The 21,501-nt window shown below is 43.4% G+C and overlaps 1 protein-coding gene across 3 annotated transcripts in view; it reads right to left on the bottom strand.

Annotated features, from left to right (window-relative positions):
* The window catches only part of ZNF527 (zinc finger protein 527), a 33,926-nt gene extending 12,758 nt beyond the window's left edge, over positions 1-21,168 (bottom strand). For 2 of the 3 annotated variants that reach the window (XR_012513848.1, XM_010347999.2), the window contains exons 1-4: positions 21,013-21,168; positions 17,567-17,640; positions 10,953-11,079; positions 9,849-9,944 (exon numbers count right to left, since the gene is read on the bottom strand). Coding sequence is in view for 2 of the 3 variants with exons in the window: in XM_010347999.2 (XP_010346301.2) it covers positions 9,849-9,944; positions 10,953-11,079; positions 17,567-17,599 (256 nt within the window). In the remaining variant the exon portion in view is untranslated. Of the gene's footprint in view, positions 1-9,848; positions 9,945-10,952; positions 11,080-17,566; positions 17,641-21,012 lie in introns of those variants that run through there. The other variant, XM_074386426.1, reaches the window with a different exon arrangement.
* Between the last annotated feature and the right edge of the window lie 333 nt (positions 21,169-21,501).

Below are 21,501 nucleotides of genomic sequence, written 5' to 3'. Positions count from 1 at the left end.
GCAATATGAACACAAGAGAATGGAAACACAAAGAATAAAGAGAGCTGAGAAGGGAAGGGGTATGTGTTGCTGATGGGAAGGTGGAAGTTGGGAAAACGCAGGTCATGAAAAAGCAGGCAAAGCTAAATGCTAACAAGGTAAGGAATTGAAGATGTCTGATTAGATCACAGCCAGTTTCCCTGCCTCTAGTCTTTAAAGCCTCCAGTCCCTCCTGCACTGGAATTCATAAGACTGAAAGCTCCATGAGAGCAGGCACTGACATTCACTCTCTTTTCTTCTACTGTTGCATCCAATGCCTCGGACAATGTCAGCACATTGTTAAATGAATGACTGCTGCCAGATTAATTTCATAACAACTTTTCCCACTAATGCTATTTAACAACTAAGATTTCTATCAGGGTCCAGGGCAGACTTATATATATATATTTTCCCCAATGATTAAAAGAAACCTTGTGGTCAGCTTTTCTCATCATTGAGGGAAAATGATGATACTGAGAAGATATGTGATGCTTTCAGGGGAGGATATTGGTTGCGGTAAGGCAGAAAGAAAACTATTTTTTAGAAGGTGATCTCAAAAAATGAGAAAGTCCTTTTCACACCACAATAATCAGCCAATATATTCAGATATATGAACCTACTAGTAGGCCCCCAGTACCTAACAGATTGAGGGGAAGCCTGACACAGGGTCTTTCTACCCTTTGTAAATTCTGAGAGCTCAAGCCTGTGCCTATGATTATTCCCTATGGCACATAATGAAAGACAAGCTAATATGTGATCGATTATTGGAGGTATAAACTTCAGGAAAAAAAAAGAGATCAAAATTCACGAGCTTAGTTAAGGAATAATTCTTGGAGAACATGAGCTCCATTTTCAAGGCTGTAATCAGGATTCCGAAACATAGTGACTATTTCAGTGACAGAGACATTTTCATGTTTAGATGGGGTTAGGGGTTATTTTACAACTACATATTTTGGCATTAGGGGTTAAATAGATACAGTATTTGCCATAACAGTTTCCCATCTGTTGAAAAGTAAAGCTGTCTCCAGTATAGGTCAGAACAAAATTGAAAAGAAAATATTATTCATCTGCATCTTTCTTCTTTCCAATACACCCTTCACCCAAGGAAAGCCCTCAGCCCTATCAGTCTGTCCTATTCACAGCCTTGGATTTTCTTACCAGGGCCCCGTCTACACCCAGGCCTGAGAGGATTTGTTTGCCTATCCTTGGTTAGGATTAATTCATTCATTCATTCATTCTTTCTTTCCCTAGAAATACAACTACTTCTGTTCCCTCACCCACTTGCCTGGATCTCATCTCTTATATACATCAACTGAAGCCACTATATTCACCTTACCAAAAATAAGTCTTTACTCCAGGCAAATAGCAGATTTATACAATAACTAACTTAGTGCTTAATAAAAGAAGCCTGATGGGAGAAGACCACAGATATTTTCCAATATGGGGGACTCTGAAGTGCCTGGAGCTCCAACCACTATCTTTATACATAGACTTACAGTTTGGATCCCCTTGATTAAAAGACTGTATAGAGCAGGCACAGGGAGCCTTTTTACACAGGGAGCCAGTTCACTGTCCCTCAGACTGTTGGAGGGCCGCCACATACTGTGCTCCTCTCACTGACCCCCAATGAAAGAGGTGCCCCTTCCTGAAGTGTGGCGGGCGGCCAGATAAATGGCCTCAGGGGGCCGCATGCAGCCCATGGGCCGTAGTTCGGGGATGCCTGGTATAGAGCTATGCTATCAAATATGATAGCCACTAAGTATATGTGGCAATTCAAATTTAAATGACATTTTAAAATTAGTCCCTCAGTCACGCTAGCCACACTTTTAAGCACTCTAAGCCAAATGTGGCTACTGGATTAGAAAGCACACATATAGATTATTTCCATCATCACAGAAAGTTCTACTAGAGGCCGAGCATGGGGAATCTGCCTGTAATACCAGCACTTCGGAGGCCGATGTGGATGGATCACTTGAGCCCAGGAGTTCAAGGCCAGCCTGGCAAACATGGTGAAACCCTGTCTCTACTGAAAACAAAAAAATTAGCCGGGCACGATGGCTTACACCTATAATCCCTGCAACTCAGATGGCTGAGGCATGAGAATTGCTTGAACTGGGAGGCAGAGGTTGCAGTGAGGTGAGATCATGCCACAGCACTCCAGCCTGGGCGACAGAGTAAGACTCCGTCTCAAAGAAAGAAAGAAAGAAAGTTCTACGAGACAGAACTGGACAGAGATCCGCATTAATATTACAAAGATCTTACGGCAAATGAGGAAACAACAGAAAAACAGGGAAAAGAGTCCATTAAAGGGAGAGAACAGAGCTTTGAAAAGAGAAAATGGATAGTGGTAAGAACTCTTTTATACATCTTAATAATCTAAGGAATATGAAAATGAAGAAGGGCACCTGGATTTAGCTCAACTAGAGGGGCAGAAGCCAGATTGCAAGTGATAAGACAGTGGAAGAGAACCTGAGGTGCGGGCAGTGAGTTAAGATTACAACTGCTATGTAAATAATTGGAAGGGAGAGGGAAGCATGATTCCCAAGAATACGAGAAAAGTCCTACAAAATGTTACAAAATTCTTTTAAGAAAGATTTAAATGAGCCAATGTAATATATAATTGCACCAAAACAAAAAATATATATGCATACTTTTTTATCAATGGTTAATTTATATCAGGTCAGTTTCAACCAGAATTCCATAAAGATTTTATTTCCAAACTTAAAGAAAATTATTTTAAAGAAACTTGGACAAAAATCATCAACAATATAAAAGAAAATTATGAACAAAGAAAGAACATTCCAAAACCAGTAATATGACCTCAGCCCTTGCATTTTTATACCTTTCTTCCATCAAAATCTCTGTGAAAGAACTTGACCAGGGTTGACTTGTAAAATTCTCTATCATTGTGGAAAATGTCAAGGAAGAATATCAACAGAAACACTTGGAGCATTAAAAACTTGTAAGATACAGAGAACACAGTGAAGGAGAGCATGACCTCCTCACTACCATCCTGACCAGATCTGGTTGAAGGGAATGAATTTGACATTAACCTTAAAAACACGTGAGTGGGAGAAAATACCACAAAGTCAAAGGCCAGGGAACAATCTGAGAAAAAAACAACTAAAACATGTAGCACAGAAAAATGAATAATGCATAGAATTTAGTTCTACTATAAATCAATAAGAAAAAGACAACTTAATTCTCCAAAAATGGAAATACACCAGTAATCCCAACAGTTTGGGAAGCCGAGATGGGAGGATCGCTTTAGCCCAGGAGTTCTAGACCAGCCTGGGCAACACGGTAAGACCTTGTCTCTACAAGAAAAATAAACAAAAAAATTAAGCAGGTGCAGTGGTTCGTTACACTGAGGTGGGAAGATTGCTTGAGCTCAGGAGGCAGAGGCTGCAGTGAGCCAAGGTCATGCCACTGCGCTCCAGCCTGCACAACAGAGTGAGAGCCTGTCTCAAAAAAATATATGAGCACAGAAGACAAAAACTTCATAGACAGTGCATTCCTGGAAAGGTGATCAATAATATCACTAGTAAATTAAAGCCATAAGAGCATTTCCCTTACTCATATCAGCAGAAATTTCAGTTAGACAATATTAAGGACAATATCAAAAACTTAAGGCCACGTCATGGTGACTCACATCTGTAATTCCAGCACTTTGGGAGGCTGAGGCAGGCAGATTTCCTGGGCTCAGGAGTTCGAGACCAGCCTGGGCAACACGGTGAAACCCCCTCGCTACAAAAATGCAAAAAAAAAAAATTAGCTGGGTGTGGCAGTGTGTGCCTGTAGTCCCAGCTACTCAAGAGGCTGAGGCAGGAGAATCACTTGAACCCAGGAGGCAGAGGTTGCAGTGAGCCAAGATTGCGCCACTGCACTCCAATCTGGGTACAAGAGCAAGACTCAGTCTCTAAAGAAATAAAAACAAACAAAAAAAAAAAACCTAAGTTGAAGAATATCAAGAGAGGAAGGAAAAGGCATTCTCAGACGCTATCATTGTTAGTACGAGCATAAACTGACACAATCACTTCACAGAACAAGTTTGGTATCTTGTAAATTAAAACATATACTTCCATGTTCCAGCAATTTGACTTTGAGGTATAAATTTCTTTTTTTTTTTTTTTTTTTTGAGATAGGGTCTTGCTCTGTAATCCAGCCTAGAATGGAGTCCAATGGCACTATCACAGCTCAATGCAGCCTTGACCTCCCAGGATTAAGTAACCCTCCTACCTCAGTCTCCTGAGTAGCTCGAACAATAGGCACACAGCAACATGCAAGGCTAAATTTTTTTTTGTCCGAGACGGATTCTTGCTCTGTTGCCCAGGCTGGAGTGCCGTGGTGTGAACTCAGCTCACTGCAACCTCCACCTCCCAGGTTCAATCAATTCTCCTGCCTCAGCCTCCCGAGTAGCTGGGATTACAAACATACACCATCATGTCTGGCTAATTTTTATATTTCTAGTAAAGACGGGGTTTCACCATTTTGGCTAGGCTGGTCTCAAACTCCTGACCTCATGATCCACCTCGGCCTCCCAAAGTGCTGAGATTACAGGCATGAGCCACTGCACCAGGCCTGTTTTTTTATTTTCTTAGAGACAGGGTCTTGCTATGTTGCTCAGGCTGATCTCAAATTCCTGGGCTTAAGCAATCCTCCCAACATGTTGAGATCACAGGTGTGAGCCATGCCTGGCCTGATACAGATTCTTGAGAAACTCTTACACATGGAGACATGTGCATGGAAATATACCTTGCTACTATTTAAGACAACAAAAAATGGAAACAACTCAATGATCATAAGGAGGGAACTATATTTTATATAGATTTTTACCATGGATAAATCTCAAAAACAGTGTTAATAAAAGCAAGTTGCAAAACAAAATGTAAAGACTGCTACCTATAAAAAAGTAAAAAATATTTTCTTTCATAAATGTTTACCAAAAATATTTTAAAAATTAACTGGAAGGATATACACTGAATTCAAGACTGTTGTGAGGCTGGGCATGGTGGCTCATGCCTGTAATCCCAGCACTTTGGGAGGCCAAGGCGGCCGGATCACAAGGTCAAGAGATCGAGATCGAGACCATCCTGGCCAACATGGTGAAAACCCGTCTCTAAAAAAAAAATTAGACTGTTGTTGCTTCTTTTTTTTTTTTTTGAGACGGAGTTTCACTCTTGTTACCCAGGCTGGAGTGCAATGGCGCGATCTCGGCTCACCGCAACCTCCGCCTCCTGGGTTCAGGCAATTCTCCTGCCTCAGCCTCCTGAGTAGCTGGGATTACAGGCACACACCACCATGCCCGGCTAATTTTTTGTATTTTTAGTAGAGATGGGGTTTCACCATGTTGACCAGGATGGTCTCGATCTCTTGACCTTGTGATCCGCCCGCTTCGGCCTCCCAAAGTGCTGGGATTACAGGCTTGAGCCACCGCGCCCGGCCTTGACATCTTGATTTTAGCTTTGTAAGACCTACTTTTTACTTCTAATCCCCAGAGCTATAATAAATTTGTGTTCTATTAGCCACTAAAAGTGTGCAAATTTGTTACAGCAGAAAAAAAACTAAGACAACTTTCTGGAGGAGAATCTGGCAATTCCTTGTAAAACTACGTATGAATGATGAGTGCAGTGGCTCCCGCCACTTTGGGAGGCCAAAGAGGGCAGATCACTTGAGGTCAGGAGTTTGAAACCAGCCTGGCCAACATGGTGAAACCCCATCTCTACTAAAAATACAAAAAATTAGCCAGGTGTGGTGGCACGTGCCTGTAGTCCCAGCTACTCAGAGGGCTAAGGCAGGAGAATCGCTTGAACCTGTGAGGCAGAGGTTGCAGTGAACCACGAATGTGCCACTGCACTCTAGCCTGGGTGACCAAAAAAAAAAGAGGAAAATCTTCATGAATTAATATAAAGTGATTTCCAGCCGGGTGCGGTGGCTCACACCTGTAATCCCAGCACTTTAGGAGGCCGAGGCGGGTGGATCACGAGGTCGAGAGATAGAGACCATCCTGGTCAACATGGTGAAACCCCGTCTCTACTAAAAAAAATACAAAAAATTAACTGGGCATGGTGGCGCGTGCCTGTAATCCCAGCTACCCCGGAGGCTGAGGCAGGAGAATTGCCTGAACCCAGGAGGCGGAGGTTGCGGTGAGCCGAGATCGCGCCATTGCACTCCAGCCTGGGTAACAAGCGAAACTCTGTATCAAAAAAAAAAAAAAAAAAAATATATATATATATATATATATATATATATATATATATGAAGTGACTTCCTGTTAAGTGATAAAAGCAAAATGCAAAATGTATCATAGCACACTGCTCGTCATATAAAGATGATACAGGCCGGGCGCGGTGGCTCAAGCCTGTAATCCCAGCACTTTGGGAGGCCGAGGCGGGTGGATCACGAGGTCAAGGGATCGAGACCATCCTAGTCAATATGGTGAAACCCCGTCTCTACTAAAAATACAAAAAAGTAGCTGGGCATGGTGGTACATGCCTGTAATCTGAGCTACTCAGGAGGCTGAGGCAGGAGAATTGCCTGAACCCAGGAGGCGGAGATTGCAGTGAGCCGAGATCGCGCCATTGCACTCCAGCCTGGGTAACAAGAGCGAAACTCCGTTTTGAAAAAAAAAAAAAGATGATAAAAAAAACTACAAATCTAACTGCTAATTTGTGCAAGAGAAACATAAAAAGGATAAACTTGAAACTAAGAAATTGGTAACATACAAGGGTTGAATAGGAAATGAGTAGGAAGAAGCAGAGAAAAAGAATAAAGTAGTAGGAACAAGGAGGGCACCACACTTTTCAAAGACCTACGTTATACTATTTTATATGGCTTTGATTCTTAGAGGCATAGTAATGTTTTAGATACCAATAAATAAATAAATACATACATAAATCCAGGATGTAGTAGGAATGCAAAATAGAACAAAACAGTAATAAATGGGCCAGAAGCAGAGGCTCACACTTGTAATCCCAGCACTTTGGGAGGCTGATGTGGGCGGATCATGAGGTGAAGAGATCAAGACAACCCTGGCCAACATGGTGAAACCCTGTCTCTAATCAAAATACAAAAATTAGCTGGGCACGGTGGCATGTGCCTGTAGTCCCAGCTACTCCGGAGACAGGAGAATCGCTTGAACCCGGGAGGCAGAGGCTGCAGTGAGCCGAGATCGTGCCACTGCACTCCAGCCTGGTGACAGAGTGAGAGCGAGAGCGAGACTCCATCTCAAAACAAACAAACAAACAAAAAAGCAGTAACAAATGAACCTAAAATAACTAACCTAAGTAATTTTGGAAATAGTATTTTGACTGAATACTGTAAGACTAAAACAAAAAAATACTATATGGAAATACCTAAATCTAGTTGGTAAATTTGTTTCTCACAGAGAAATAGGTTAGAAATTCTGAAACTACTTTATGTGTATACTAAAACTGAACAAATAGCTAAATACATTTTTTGTCATTATCAGAAAAAGAAATGGCCGGGCGCGGTGGCTGAAGCCTGTAATCCCAGCACTTTGGGAGGCCGAGGCGGGTGGATCACAAGGTCAAGAGATCGAGACCATCCTAGTCAATATGGTGAAATTCTGTCTCTACTAAAAATACAAAAAATTAGCTGGGCATGGTGGTGCGTGCCTGTAATCCCAGCTACTCAGGAGGCTGAGGCAGGAGAATTGCCTGAACCCAGGAGGCGGAGGTTGTGGTGAGCCGAAACTGCACCATTGCACTCCAGCCTGGGTAATAAGAGCAAAACTCTGTCTCAAAAAAAAAAAAAAAAAAGTAAAAGAAAAAGAAATTACAAATAAGTAAAGGAGGAAGGCTACAATAAACTCTGTAAAGCAGGACTAGAAATCAAGTTATTAATAAAACAGATAGTTTTTTTTTTTTTTTTTTTTTTTTTTTTGAGACGGAGTTTCGCTCATGTTACCCAGGCTGGAGTGCAATGGCGCGATCTCAGCTCACTGCAACCTCCGCCTCCTGGGTTCGGGCAATTCTCCCGCCTCAGCCTCCTGAGTAGCTGGGATTACAGGCACGCGCCACCATGCCCAGCTAATTTTTTGTATTTTTAGTAGAGACGGGGTTTCACTATGTTGACCGGGATGGTCTCGATCTCTCGACCTCGTGATCCACCCGCCTCGGCCTCCCAAAGTGCTGGGATTACAGGCTTGAGCCACCGCGCCCGGCCACAGATAGTTTTAGTACATAAAAAGATAGAGGTAACAAAAAATGAAAAAAAGAGGCAGAAATAAATACAGGGATGTGTGTATAAATCTATCTATGTATATGTTTCCTAGCTTTAGCTGCCATAAGGGCCAGAAGCAGTGACATCCCAGTAGCCTAGAGCATACCTAGCACCCGGACCTTTGTTTCTAAACACCATCTCCCAATAAAAGCAATGAGGGCTCCTTGGAGAAGTAGCTAATTCAAGGCTAGGATAAGGAAAACAAAAGAGCCTAGAATACCTTGTGCAAGACGGAAGAATGCTCAAAAAAATGTGTGTGGGCGTGTCAGAAGGTCAAAGGAACCAAGGTGAAGGAGATTCCAACATTCAAAGCTGGAACAATTTGAGAAACAAAATAATGATTCACTGGATTTATGTCACAGAAAGAAACAAAAATCCATAAATCCAAAAATAAATCCATTTATATTTTATGAAGTGACTACATTTGATGAGGTAAATTAGATTTACCTCTTAGAAAAAAAAATCCATATGATTGAATATATAAGTAAATGGAGGGGAAGGAACAGCTCTTTATACGGAATAATCCTAATTAGTATACATAAAAAAAGAGGGAAATGAAAAAATCAACATTAGGTTAACACCACAGTAATAACAGTTGAAGAGATCCAGCAATAAATGCTAAAATTAATGGGCAAAAATTACAGAAGAAACTGAATAATCTCCAAGTATGTCCCACAGATACTTATTAATTACAAATAGAAAAATAAGAACTTTTATAAAGCAGACACTACTCTCATCAAGTTTGCAAAGTTAACATCACCAATAATAACACATATTGACATTATGCATCCTTTGGTATGATGCATTATTTCTGTGGCATTCTTTGCAAAAATGCATTACCTCAATCTAATCACAAGAAAATATCAAAACAGATAGACCCAAACTGAGTACATGCAAATACAATGAGCCATTTGTCCAGAGAAGCATATCTGAGGATTCCAGGAGAGATTTATCCCAGAAGATGAAGTCAATGGATCATCTAATATGTGCAAGTATCTTGAGATTCAGACAATTGATGGTAAGTCAGGAATTGGATTAGGGATATGTATATATAAATTAAGCAAAAAAAAAAAAAAAAAAAGACAAATTTTCAAGTCATTATTAACTCCAGGGAAAATAAAAAGGTATACAGGCCAGGCACAGTGGCTCAAGCCTGTAATCCCAGCACTTTGGGAGGCTGAGGCGGGTGGATCACAAAGACTCTTTAAATAATGTGCATACATGCTAGTGCAGAGAAGGCAAAAAATAAAAAGAAAAAAGAAAAGAAAAAATAATATGCATACATATCTTTGACAATAATTTTGATAAAAATTTAAACTCCGAAAAGAAATCTGGAAGTGCAATACAATTCTAACCATCAAAGGAAAAGAAGACCTGAGGACTGAGATTCAGGGTATAGGAAGACTAGAGAGTACAATTTGATTGAAAGAAAAAGAAAAAAAAAACCCAGGGTGTGGTGAGGTTTCTAGGGAAGCACATACTAAGATTTCAGTTCCCATCCCACCTGAAGCCCAGAGCAGTTTCTGACTTACTACTTGGTTGAGTACCTTACAATAGCCCTCCCTGACGGGCCATCTGTCACTCACCTGCACAGTGACCCTGTGACATCTTTCTCTCCACCATCCATGGTTCCTTCCCTTGCTCCAGTAAGGAGATCATGTTGGGCTTAGAAATGGAGAGTCCTGTTCACAGGGGAAGAAAAATGAGAGAAAGAGACAGACATACAGACAGACAAATCAACATGCTACAGCTGTTTTTGGACACAGACCCAATCTCTTGATCATCAGGCAAGAATGGACATTAGAGGATGGGCCAGAGAATGGAATGATACTTGTGTGGATGATGAGGATGAAGCTTCTGCCATGCCAGTGGTTCTCAAAGTGCTATAGCAGCTGCAGCCATCACCTAGGAACTAACTAGAAATGCACATTCTCAGGCCGGGCACGGTAGTTCACACCTGTAATCCCAGCACTTTGGGAGGCTGAGGCAGGTAGATCATGAGGTCAAGAGATTGAGATACTGGCCAACATGGTGAAACCCCATCTCTACTAAAAATACAAAAATTAGCTAAGTGTGGTGGCGTGCGCCTGTAGTCCCAGCTACTCAGGAGGCTGAAGCAGGAGAATCTCTTGAACCTGGGAAGCAGAGGTTGCAGTGAGCCAAGATCATGCCACTGCACTCCAGCTTGGTGACAGAGCGAGACTCCATCTCAAAACAAAACAAAACAAATGCACATTCTCAGGCCTCAACCCAGAACTACTGAGTCAGAAACTACGATGGCTCTCAAACTTTAACAGACATCAGGATCATTTAAAGAGCTTATTAAAACCCAGACTACTGAGCTTACTCCCAGAGTTTCTGATTTGGTAGGTCTAGGATGGGGCCTCATAATTTGCATTTTAACAAATTCCCAGGACAAGCTGATGTTGCTCTTCCAAACCACCACGCTACAGCAAAGGGAACTACTCATTTCTAACTCTGAAATTACTTCATGCAGTCAGAATTAATTAAAATTTAAGAAACTTAAAAAGTTAAAAATACATGTATTTCAAATCATTTCCTGGGAATGGGAAGTAGAAAGGCAAGTAAGTGCTTTTATGATGTTTTAAGGTGACCTAGATATTCTCAACAGAGAAAGCAAAAATGCCCCAGAGGAAGATTTTTAAATCATGGGGGAGAAACATCCTTACCAAGCCATACCAAGTTCCTGTAGTTCTCCAACATGACATCTCTGTATAAATCCTTCTGAGATGGCTTCAGCCATTCCCACTCTTCTTGGGAAAAGTCTAGTGCCACATCTCTGAAGGTCACCAGCCCCTGAAATAAAAAAATTCTTGTTCACCAGGTGCCCAGACACCCATAAGGTCCTAGCAAAAAAGATGAATTCTGCCAGAGTTCAAATCTCTAAGTGATGCAAGGAAAATAATTATTGGAGAACAATTACATGATGAGGTTTGTCAAATACTTTGAGAGAAGAGAAATATTAGAAACAGACTCACCATCTGAAAATCTTACATTTTTGTGGCAGGGCATGGCAGCTCACGCCTGTAATCCCAGCACTTTGGGAGGCCAAGGTGGACCGATCACGAGGTCAGGAGTTCAAGAACCAGCCTGACCAACATGGTGAAACCCCATCTCTATTAAAAATACAAAAATTAGCCAGGCATAGTGACGCATGCCTGTAATCCCAGCTGCTGAAGAGGCAGAGGCAGAAGAATCCTTTGAACCAGGGAGGCGGAGGTTGCAGAGAGTTGAGATCTCACCACTGCACTCCAGCCTAAGTGACAGAGTGAGACTCCGACTCAAAAAAAAAAAAAAAGAAAGAAAGAAAACTTTACATTTTTGTAAAAAAAAGACATATATACACAAAAATAGCTTATAACAAGAAACAGGAAAGACCGAGCTGTATGTTACATATACTGAGTATAAGGAAAATCTTACATGGGGGATTCCTTTATATTACCCAAATTGAGACATTAGATGGAGCAGAATAGGAGAAAGGCCTTGAATTGGGCTTTAACAAAAGGGTGTGGCCTGAAATTTACACTTTATATGTAAGGAGAAATGTCCAGGAACATATCCTGAAGAAATAATGAGGTATATGTGAAGCGTCTTAGACAGAGTTTTCATTGGAAGGTTATGCAAAAAATCTGGAAAAAACTTACACGTTCAAAAATACAGTTTAGGCTACAGCACTGAACTGTAGGCTGCATGAAGGGTATTTGCTTTATAAGCGGATATATATCCAGTGTCTATTATAAACCTGATCACATTGTAAACTCGCAGTAAATATTTGTGTAGGGAACCAGCCCCACACCCCACCCATGGGTACCCCAAGTTCAGTGGTGACAAAGGAATGAGGAAAAGATTAAGAATGAAAGTGGGACTAGAGGGCCATCACTTTTTTTTTTTTTTTTTTTTTTTTTTGAGACGGGGTTTCGCTCTTGTTACCCAGGCTGGAGTGCAATGGCGCGATCTCGGCTCACCGCAACCTCCGCCTCCTGGGTTCACGCGATTCTCCTGCCTCAGCCTCCTGAGTAGCTGGGATTACAGGCGCGCGCCACCATGCCCAGCTAATTTTTTGCATTTTTAGTAGGGACAGGGTTTCACCAGGGCCCTCACTTTTTACTGAAGGCACTGAAGGCCCGAACTCTGGTTTCCACAATATTAATTGAACACGGTCACTTTTATCCATACTGCAGGTGGCAGGGTGAATCGGTGAAGGGAGGCTGTGCATCAAACATAAAATTCACAGTGGTGGCGGTTTATGTGAGTTTCTGTAGAACTAAAAGCATATGCTTATCAACAGACAGTGCAGCTGGTGGGAGCAGGCTTAGCAAGGAGCCTAGATGTCTGGTTACATTCCAGTGCTTCAAGGGAGTGTTTGTCCATGGGCACTATGTTTAGAATATCAGAACTTAGGTCACTCTGTTCCTGGGAACATGCTGGCATAGAGAGGCCTTCCTCCCCAGAGGCCTCCAGGGCCTTCCGAAGTTTAGTGTTCCTGATTTCTTTTATACATTATTATAAGCAGTTGATGTAGGCCCACTGTAAACCCTTCCTCCATTGCTGCTTTCCCCAACATATTTGCTACTCAGGGAATAAATGGTGATGTTTCCTATAAAACACCCATATGAAGAAAGAATATTCAGTGCTTAAAAATGATAGGGTTCCAGTCTGTACAGTATGTTCTCTTAAATATCAGGCTGGGCACAGTAGGTCACACCTGTAATCCCAGCACTTTGGGAGGCCAAGGCAGGTGGGTTACCTGAGGTCAGGAGTTAGAGATCAGCCTGGCCAAAATGGTGAAACCCTGTCTCTACTAAAAATACAAAAATTAGCCGGGCATGATGGTTTGCACCTGTAGTCCCAACTAATCAGGAGGCTGAGGCACAAGAATTGCTTGAACTTGGGAGGAGGAGGCTGCAGTTAGTAGAGATTGTGCCACTGCACTCCAGCCTGGGTGACAGAGTGAGACTCCATCTCAAATAAAAAAAAGAAATACAAAACATGGTTATTCTACATAGTGAAAATACAGCTGAATGTGTCTAGGGAAAAAAATTACATAACTACATAGCGTCATATAACTTCCACGTGCTCCTCTACTCTTCTCTGAGTCCTAGGAGGCTGACTACATCAATCAACTCCCCCGTCCCATCCCATATTCTGTTGGGTTCAGCCACAAGCAAGAGATGAAAGGAAGGTAAGTCAGGCAAAATACTTATTCCCCTGGCTCCTTCCCTGGGTGGGAGCATCGCCCTGGGTGCTGTCTTTCAATCAAAGCTCAGAGCACTTGTTAGGGCCCCGCCATCCACCACAACCTAGCTCTCTGCCTCTGGATTCAGGTCTAGGGTTAGTAAGAGGTTATGCTGTTATAAGCTCCAGAGTACAGCATGATCTTTCATAGTTTCTCTATATCCTGTTAATATCTTGTAAATAGTCGCCTTTTGATTGCCTTGCTAGAACCCTGATTGATAAAACACGTTGACATGAAGTACTTCTCAAAGATGGCCAGAGAGTCCTCAAAAGCACTGCAAAACCACTCTACTACGCCTCTCTAATAAATTCACTCTCCCCCTCTCCTGGTAACTATTACATAACTTTCTCTCGAACCACCATCAACGCATCCCGTTCTCACTTTGAACATTCTCACCCTCCGGCCACCATATGTACTTACCCTTCTGTATCTGTACTGTTACCTGTATAGTTTGTCTTCCCTCTGTGACTATGGACAAAACTCTAGGCTTCGAAGACCAGTCCCTCCACTTGCCCACACAAAGACATTTTCGCCTCTCTCCCTTGTACTCCCAACTATTTTCACTTTACTGGATCATTCCAATAAGCAAAAAAGCTGATGCAGGCCGGGCGTGGTGGCTCAAGCCTATAATCCCAGCACTTTGGGAGGCCGAGGCGGGTGGATCACAAGGTCGAGAGATCGAGACCAACCTGGTCAACATGGTGAAACCCCGTCTCTACTAAAAATACAAAAAATTAGCTGGGCATGGTGGCGCGTGCCTGTAATCCCAGCTACTCAGGAGGCTGAGGCAGGAGAATTGCCTGAACCCAGGAGGCGGAGGTTGCGGTGAGCCGAGATCGCGCCATTGCACTCCAGCCTGGGTAACAAGAGCGAAACTCCGTCTCAAAAAAAAAAAAAAAAAAAAAAGCTGATGCAATATCTCCCATCTTATAAATAAATGCATAGAAAAATAAATAAATAAATTCCCTTCCATGATCTCACTCTAGGGATTATCCTATTTCTCTCTCCTCTTAATAACAAAACTCTTCTGATGAGTTGTCTAAACCAGTGTGATCCACCAGAAATATTTGAGCCACATATGTCATTTGAAATTTTCCAGTAGACACAAGAAAAAAATATATTTAAAAATATCATTTTTATTTAACCCAAGATATCCACAACATTATCATTTCAACATGTAATCAATATAAAAAAATTAATCAGATAGCTTACACTCTCTTTTGTACTGAATCTTCCAAATCTGGTATATACTTTGTACTTACAGCATATCACAATTTGGAGTAGTCTTATGTACCTACTGGCTACACTATTGTAAGTCTAAATTAACTGTCTTTGTTCTCACCTTCCTCATTTTCCATTCTCTTTTTTCTGCCTTTTTTTTTTTTTTTGGAGATGGAGTTTCGCTCTTGTCGCCCAGGCTGGCATGTGCAATGGCGCGATCTCTGCTCACTGCAACCTCTGTCTCCTGGGTTCAAGCAATTCTCCTGTCTCAGTCTCCTGAGTAGCTGGGATTATAGGCATGCGCTACCATGCCTGGCTATTTTGGTATTATTAATAGAGATGAGGTTTCGCCTTGTTGGCCAGGCTGGTCTTGAACTCCTGACCTCAGGTGATCCACCTGCCTTGACTTCCCAAAAATGTTGGGATTACAGGCGTGAGCCAGCACACCTGGATTTTTATTTATTTATTTATTTTTTTTTTTTAGAAACAGGGTCTCACTCTGTTTCTGTTGCACAGGCTGGAATATGGCATCATAATCATAACTCCCTGCTGTCTCCAACTCCTGGGCTCAAGTGATCCTCCCACCTCAGTCTCCCAAGCAGCTGGGACCATAGGCATCTGCCACCATACCGGGCTGTTTTTGGATCTTCGTTTTTAAAGACTTTTTTAGAAATGGAGTCTCCCTGTGTTGCCCTACATACATAGCTGCTCTTGAATTCCTGGGCTCAGGCAATGGTCCCACCATCTTGACCCCCTAAAGTACTGGGATTACAGCCCTAAGCCACCACAGCCAGCCTGCATTCTCTCTTAAACCCACCACGATGATGTCTTCATCCTAGTAACTCCATGAAGTAGTTCTTGTCAAGAGCATATTATGTTAACAAATTCTCAGTCTTCATCTTCTTCAGTCTCTCTCAGAAGAACTTAACTCAGTTCATCATCCATCCTTGAAATACTTTCTACTCTTCACTTCCAGAACCCACACTCTTCTGGTTTTCCTTTTACATCAGCTCTTCTCAATCTCTTTCGCTGGTTCCTCCTCTTGTGTGCCTCTAAATATTGAACATCCTAAACTCAGTCCTTCCACCTCTTTCCTATCTACATTCACCACAGCCTTGCCCTGAAGATAATCTCATTCTGTCTTATGCTTTAAATACACTAATGACAGCTGGGTGCAGACAGCTGGGTTCAGTGGCTCACCCCTGTAATCCCATCACTTGGGGAAGCCGAGGTGGGCGCATCACAGGGTCAGGAGATTGAGACCATCCTGGCCAATATAGTGACACCCGTCTCTACTAAAAATACAAAAATTAGTTGGTGTAGTGGTGCGTGCCTGTAGTCCCAGCTATTCAGGGAGCTGAGGCAGCAGAATCACTTGAACCCAGGAGGCGGAGGTTGCAGTGAGCCGAGATTGGGCCACTGCACTCCAGCCTGGTGACAGACTGAGATGCCATCTCAAAAAACAAAACAAAACAAAAAAACACTAAAGACTCTCAAATTCACATCTCTAGTCCTGACTCCAAATGTATGATCAGCATTCCATTTGGATATCCGAAAGGTCTCTAAATATATCTAGAACTCAATTACTGATGTCCATCTCACTTCACACTGTCTTTCCATCTCAGCAAATGGCATGCCCATTCATGCAGCTGCCTAGCCAAAAACCTCTGTAGTCATGCTGACTTCTTTCCTCCTCTCACACACCACAACTAATCCTTGATCAACCCGCATTTTCTATCTCCATTGTATACCCAGAATATCCCTAGCTCCAATGCCACCACCATGGTTCAGGCTACTATCAACTCCCATCTGGATTATTTAAGAGTCTCCTGATTGGCTTCCTTCCACCTTTACTTCCCTCTATCTATTTTCATTTTAAAATTTTTATTTATTTATTTACTTTGAGATGGAGTTTCGCTGTTGTTACCCAGGCTGGAGTGCAATGGTGCGATCTTAGCTTACCGTAACCTCCACCTCCTGGGTTCAGGCAATTCTCCTGCCTCAGCCTCCTGAGTAGCTGGGATTACAGGCACGCGCCACCATGCACAGCTAATGTTTTGTATTTTTAGTAGAGATGGGGTTTCACCATGTTGACCAGGATGGTCTCGATCTCTTGACCTTGCAAACCACCCGCCTTGGCCTCCCAAAGTCCTGGGATTACAGGTGTGAGCCACCGCGCCCGGCCTCTATTTTCATTTTAAGGCATAAATCAAATCAGATCACAAACTTTCCAATGGCTCTCCTTCACACTTAGAATAAAATTCAAAGTGCAGATAATTTACAGCTCTAAGCTGACTTGTAAGGACCTATGTAATTTGGTCCCCAGCTATACCTCTGATTTCACAGTGCTCATTTCCCTCCCAGGACATACTCACTGCTATTCCTGGAACACACCAAACATGCTCCCACCGTAATAAGTTTGTGCTCCTTCTTTTAAAGCTCTTCCCCACATCTCCATAAAACTTACTTGCTACTTTCATTGAAGTTTTACTTTGCTAAATATCACGTCCTCAGAGAGGTCATCCTCGACCTCCCTATTTAATAGGTCACTCGGTAATCAAACTCTATCCCTTATTTCACTTGCACTCACCGCCAACTCAACAAATCATCATTCATCTAAATAGGATAGCTCTGCTCCATCACACATTTGAGCATAACGCTGAGAAAAAAAGAAAATAAATGTCTTGTAGAAGGATTATATGAAGAAAAGGTGGACAGGGAAAAGTGGAGCAGGTGTTCGTTGGCCTATTCATGACTTTCCTTGTGGTCTCAAAGTCCTGAAAGATGAGGTCAAATGGCTAAAAACAAAGTGAAAGATCAGCTTACCTGGGACATGGCTTTACAAAGTCCCACAGCCATTCCTCCTTCTTCAGTTTTCTCGTCTGAAGAAGAACAAAGTCCTGAGAAGGGAGAGTTAAGGAAGAAACAGTGATGTGCCAGCCCTGTATTGTTGGCCCAAGACTCACAAAAATAGAACTACTGCCCCTTTCTCCTCCCTACATGGGCCAGCCTCACCTTTTCCAAGATCTGGGGAGGAGTGAGGGAGTCAACGCTGAACTTGACTTATAAGTCAAGTTATAATGCTGAACTTGACAATATAAGTCTTGACTTATATTAAGGACACATACCCTGAACTCAACAAAATCCAAAATCTGTCCTGCGGCCAATAAGGTGCTTAATGATCTGGTCCCTGGCTGCGCCTGTGACCTAATTTCCTACCCTTCTCCCCCTTGCTCGCCACACTCCAGCACACAGGTCTCCCTACTGTTTCTCAAACACCGTGTACACCCCTCCTTCAAGGTTGTGGCCTTCTCCTTCTGCCTGGAACCTTCTCCCAGACATCAGCATGGCCCACCTCTCTTTACTCCTATCTTCCTTCAAATGTCACTTCATCAGAGGGACTTCCCTGAAAATTCTAACCTAAAGAGAACCCCTGTTCCAGGTACTCCCTTTTTCTTTACCCTGAATTATTATTATTATTATTTTTTAAGATGAGGTTTCACCATGATGGCCAGGCTGGTCTTGAACTCCTGACCTCAGGTGATCCACCCACCTCGGTCTCCCAAAGTGCTAGGATTACAGGTGTGAGCCACCATGCCCAGCCGAATTATTTTTCTTCTTAGCCATTGGACATGTTACATACTGTTTTGTTTCTTTATTGTTTCTCTTCCCATACAAGATTGTAAAATCCAAGAGAACTAGGTTTTTATTTGGTTCACTGGTGTATTCTAATGACAAAACAACACCAAATCGTTGTAGGTGTTCAAAAATATTAGATAAATGAATAAATAAATTGGGCTGGGTGCAGTGGGTCATGCCTGTAATCCCAGCACTCTGGGAGGCTGAGGAGGGTGGATCACAAGGTTAAGAGATCAAGACCATCCTGGCCAACATGGTGAAACCCATCTCTATAAAAATACAAAAAATTAGCTGGGCATGGTGACACGTGCCTGTAGTCCCAGCTACTTGGGAGGCTGAGGCAGGAGAATCACTTGAACCTGGAAGGTGGAGGTTGCAATGAGCCGAGATCACGCCACTGTACTCCAGCCTGGGCAACAGATCAAGACTCCGTCTCAACAACAACAAAAAGCTTCTGCAACCTAAGAAGAGAATCAATGCAGTCTTCTTAGCATCTTGGAGCAAAAGCCTTAAGTCAGGCCTGTAAAAGAAACTTCAGTTTGTTTTGTTCTGATAGCTGTGTATCTCTTGGCCAATATATTTCTAAGTTTGAAATGAGCCATTTGTCACTAAAAGAAGGTATGATGAAAAAAAACTTTGTTTTTATGCAGCACCCAGACCCAGGTTGATCCACTCTTTCCCTCAATGGCTACATGACCTCGGCCAAGTTAATCCATCTCTCAGAAACATTCTTTTCTACTGTCAAGATTGTATGAGCCAACACCTGGGGCAGAAAAGTGCCAACCTTTTTCCTGCTTGGATTCTACACACATTTGGAAATGAAATATTTCTCTTTTTTTTTTTTTTTGAGACGAAGTCTCACTCTTGTCCCCAGGCTGGAGTGCAGTGGCGCGATCTCAGCTCGCTGCAACCTCTGCCTCCCAGGTTCATGCGATTCTCTTGCCTCAGCCTCCCACATAGCTAGGATTACAGGCATGTGCCACCACATCCAGCTAATTTTTGTATTTTTAGTAGAGATGGGGTTTCACCATGTTGGCCAGGCTGGTCTCGAACTTCTGACCTCAGGTGATCCACCCGCCTTGGCCTCCCAAAGTGCTGGGATTACAGGCGTGAGCCACTGTGCCCGGCTGAGAATATTTTTCTTTATCAACTGAGAAGGTCAAAATAAAACACTCAGCACACCTGGCACATCAGAAAAACAGCCGTGGGTCCAGACTCTCAGCACCAAACATGGAAGAGTTTTGACAAGGACAAAGCTAAAATCTCAAACTCAATAAACTAAGAAGAGGAAGACTGGGCTTTCAGGTTGGGCTTCTCTCCCCCAGAAGCAGCTAATTTGAGGATGGCCTCACTACAATGTTTTTAGACTGAGGCCTGTCACTCACAAGGGAACAGAAGGAAGAAATCATTTTAAGTTCCCATGTTCTGTAGGTTCCTACTCCAATACCAGAACATCTTTTCCAAACCCCTCAAAACCCAGGGCAACCACTTTTCACCCTCTCAACGTGGGAAAGAACAAGTGAGTTTAGTAATTAAAAGCAAGAACTTGACCGGACACAGCTGGACACAGTGGCTCAGGCCTATAACCCCAACACTTTGGGAGGCCAAAGTGGGAGGACTGCTTGAGCCCAAGTTTCAGACCAGCCTGGGCAATATGGCACAAAGTCTCTACAAAAAATAAAAATAAAAACAATTAGGCAGGCACGGTGGCACATGCCTATGGTCCCAGTTACTTGGGAGGTTGAGGCAGGTGGCTGCTTGAGCCCAAGAGGTCAAGGCTGCAGTGAGCTGCAATCACACCACTGCATTCCAGCCTGTTTGACACAGTGAGACCCTATCTCGGGGGTGGGGGGAAGTGAGACCTGTAGAACTGAACTGCTTGGGTTTGAGTTCTGGCGCTGTCACTCGTTAACTATGTGAACTTGGGCAATTTTAATATTTCTGTGTTTCATACATCAATCCCACAATCTCATATACACACACAAATTCTCACCCAATCTCAAACAGATACACAGTTGCACAAACACACCCATAATCTCACACAATACACAGCCAGCCACATAAGCACGAAGATAGATGGTCACACACAATTCCACCAACAGAGATAAACAATCACACACACAGTAGCATATCACACAAGCCACACATCTTGTCACAATTACCCATACAAAACTATACCTGCAGGGACAGATGGTCATAGTTGCACAATCACACTTGCTGTCACACACATTCAAACGCAGTTGTATCTGCAGAAACAGGTGGTCACATAACCACACACATGCATTCACACAAACACATAATGTCACACCCCAGTCTCTCACAAACTCATACACAGCTACACCTGCAGAGGCAGTCACCCACAAACATATTCACAGTTTCACCCCCAGACACAGATGCTTATAGTCACACACTAGCGGGCGCGCGCGCGCTCACACACACACACACACACACACGCGCACACACAGTGACACAAGATCACATTCTGTCGGTGTCACATAGTTATACACGGTAACACAGTGAAATACACACGGCCTCCCCAGCGGCGTCTGCCGGGTTCCCATCCCTGGCGCTGCCGGTCCACCAGGAGCCCGCCCTTGACCTCCCGCTCTCGCCCGGGGCCCGGCCACACTCACCTCCGGGCGCCGCGGGCTCTGCAAACGGGCCCCGCGACCAAGACCCGCGACGTCACCTCCCAGAATTCTCCGCGAGGAGGAGCGAGACGAGGACATGCGTGCAGGACTCTGAGCTCTGCGAGATCTGAACCAGCGACACCAAGTTCCCTATGGACCCCGCGAACCACGAGCCCCAGAACGCTTTGCGCCACGGCCGTCATCGCTGAACTACATCTCCCAGAGGACCCCGCGGCCCCCTCCACTGCGCGCCTGCGCCAGCAGCGCAGTTACCGGAGAGGGCTGTGAGCGCTCCTGGGCGCTCGAGGGACGGTGAGCTGCTGTGTGGAGCAAAGTGGCCAGGCTGCGCGCAACAGAATGCTCGGGTGTGGCCTTTCGTGTGACTGTTGCTGCACACCTTTGTGCTTGCACACGAAAGGAGCGACGGATTCTGTCAGTGCAGGGTGCTTCTGTATTTTACATCACGTCTCGTGATTGTGGGTGATACTGTGG

Source organism: Saimiri boliviensis, chromosome 14 (assembly GCF_048565385.1).
Source record: "Saimiri boliviensis isolate mSaiBol1 chromosome 14, mSaiBol1.pri, whole genome shotgun sequence".
NCBI classification, from domain to species: domain Eukaryota; kingdom Metazoa; phylum Chordata; class Mammalia; order Primates; family Cebidae; genus Saimiri; species Saimiri boliviensis.
Note: the sequence above shows the minus strand (reverse complement) of the source record. Positions and strands in the feature narration are given on the sequence as shown.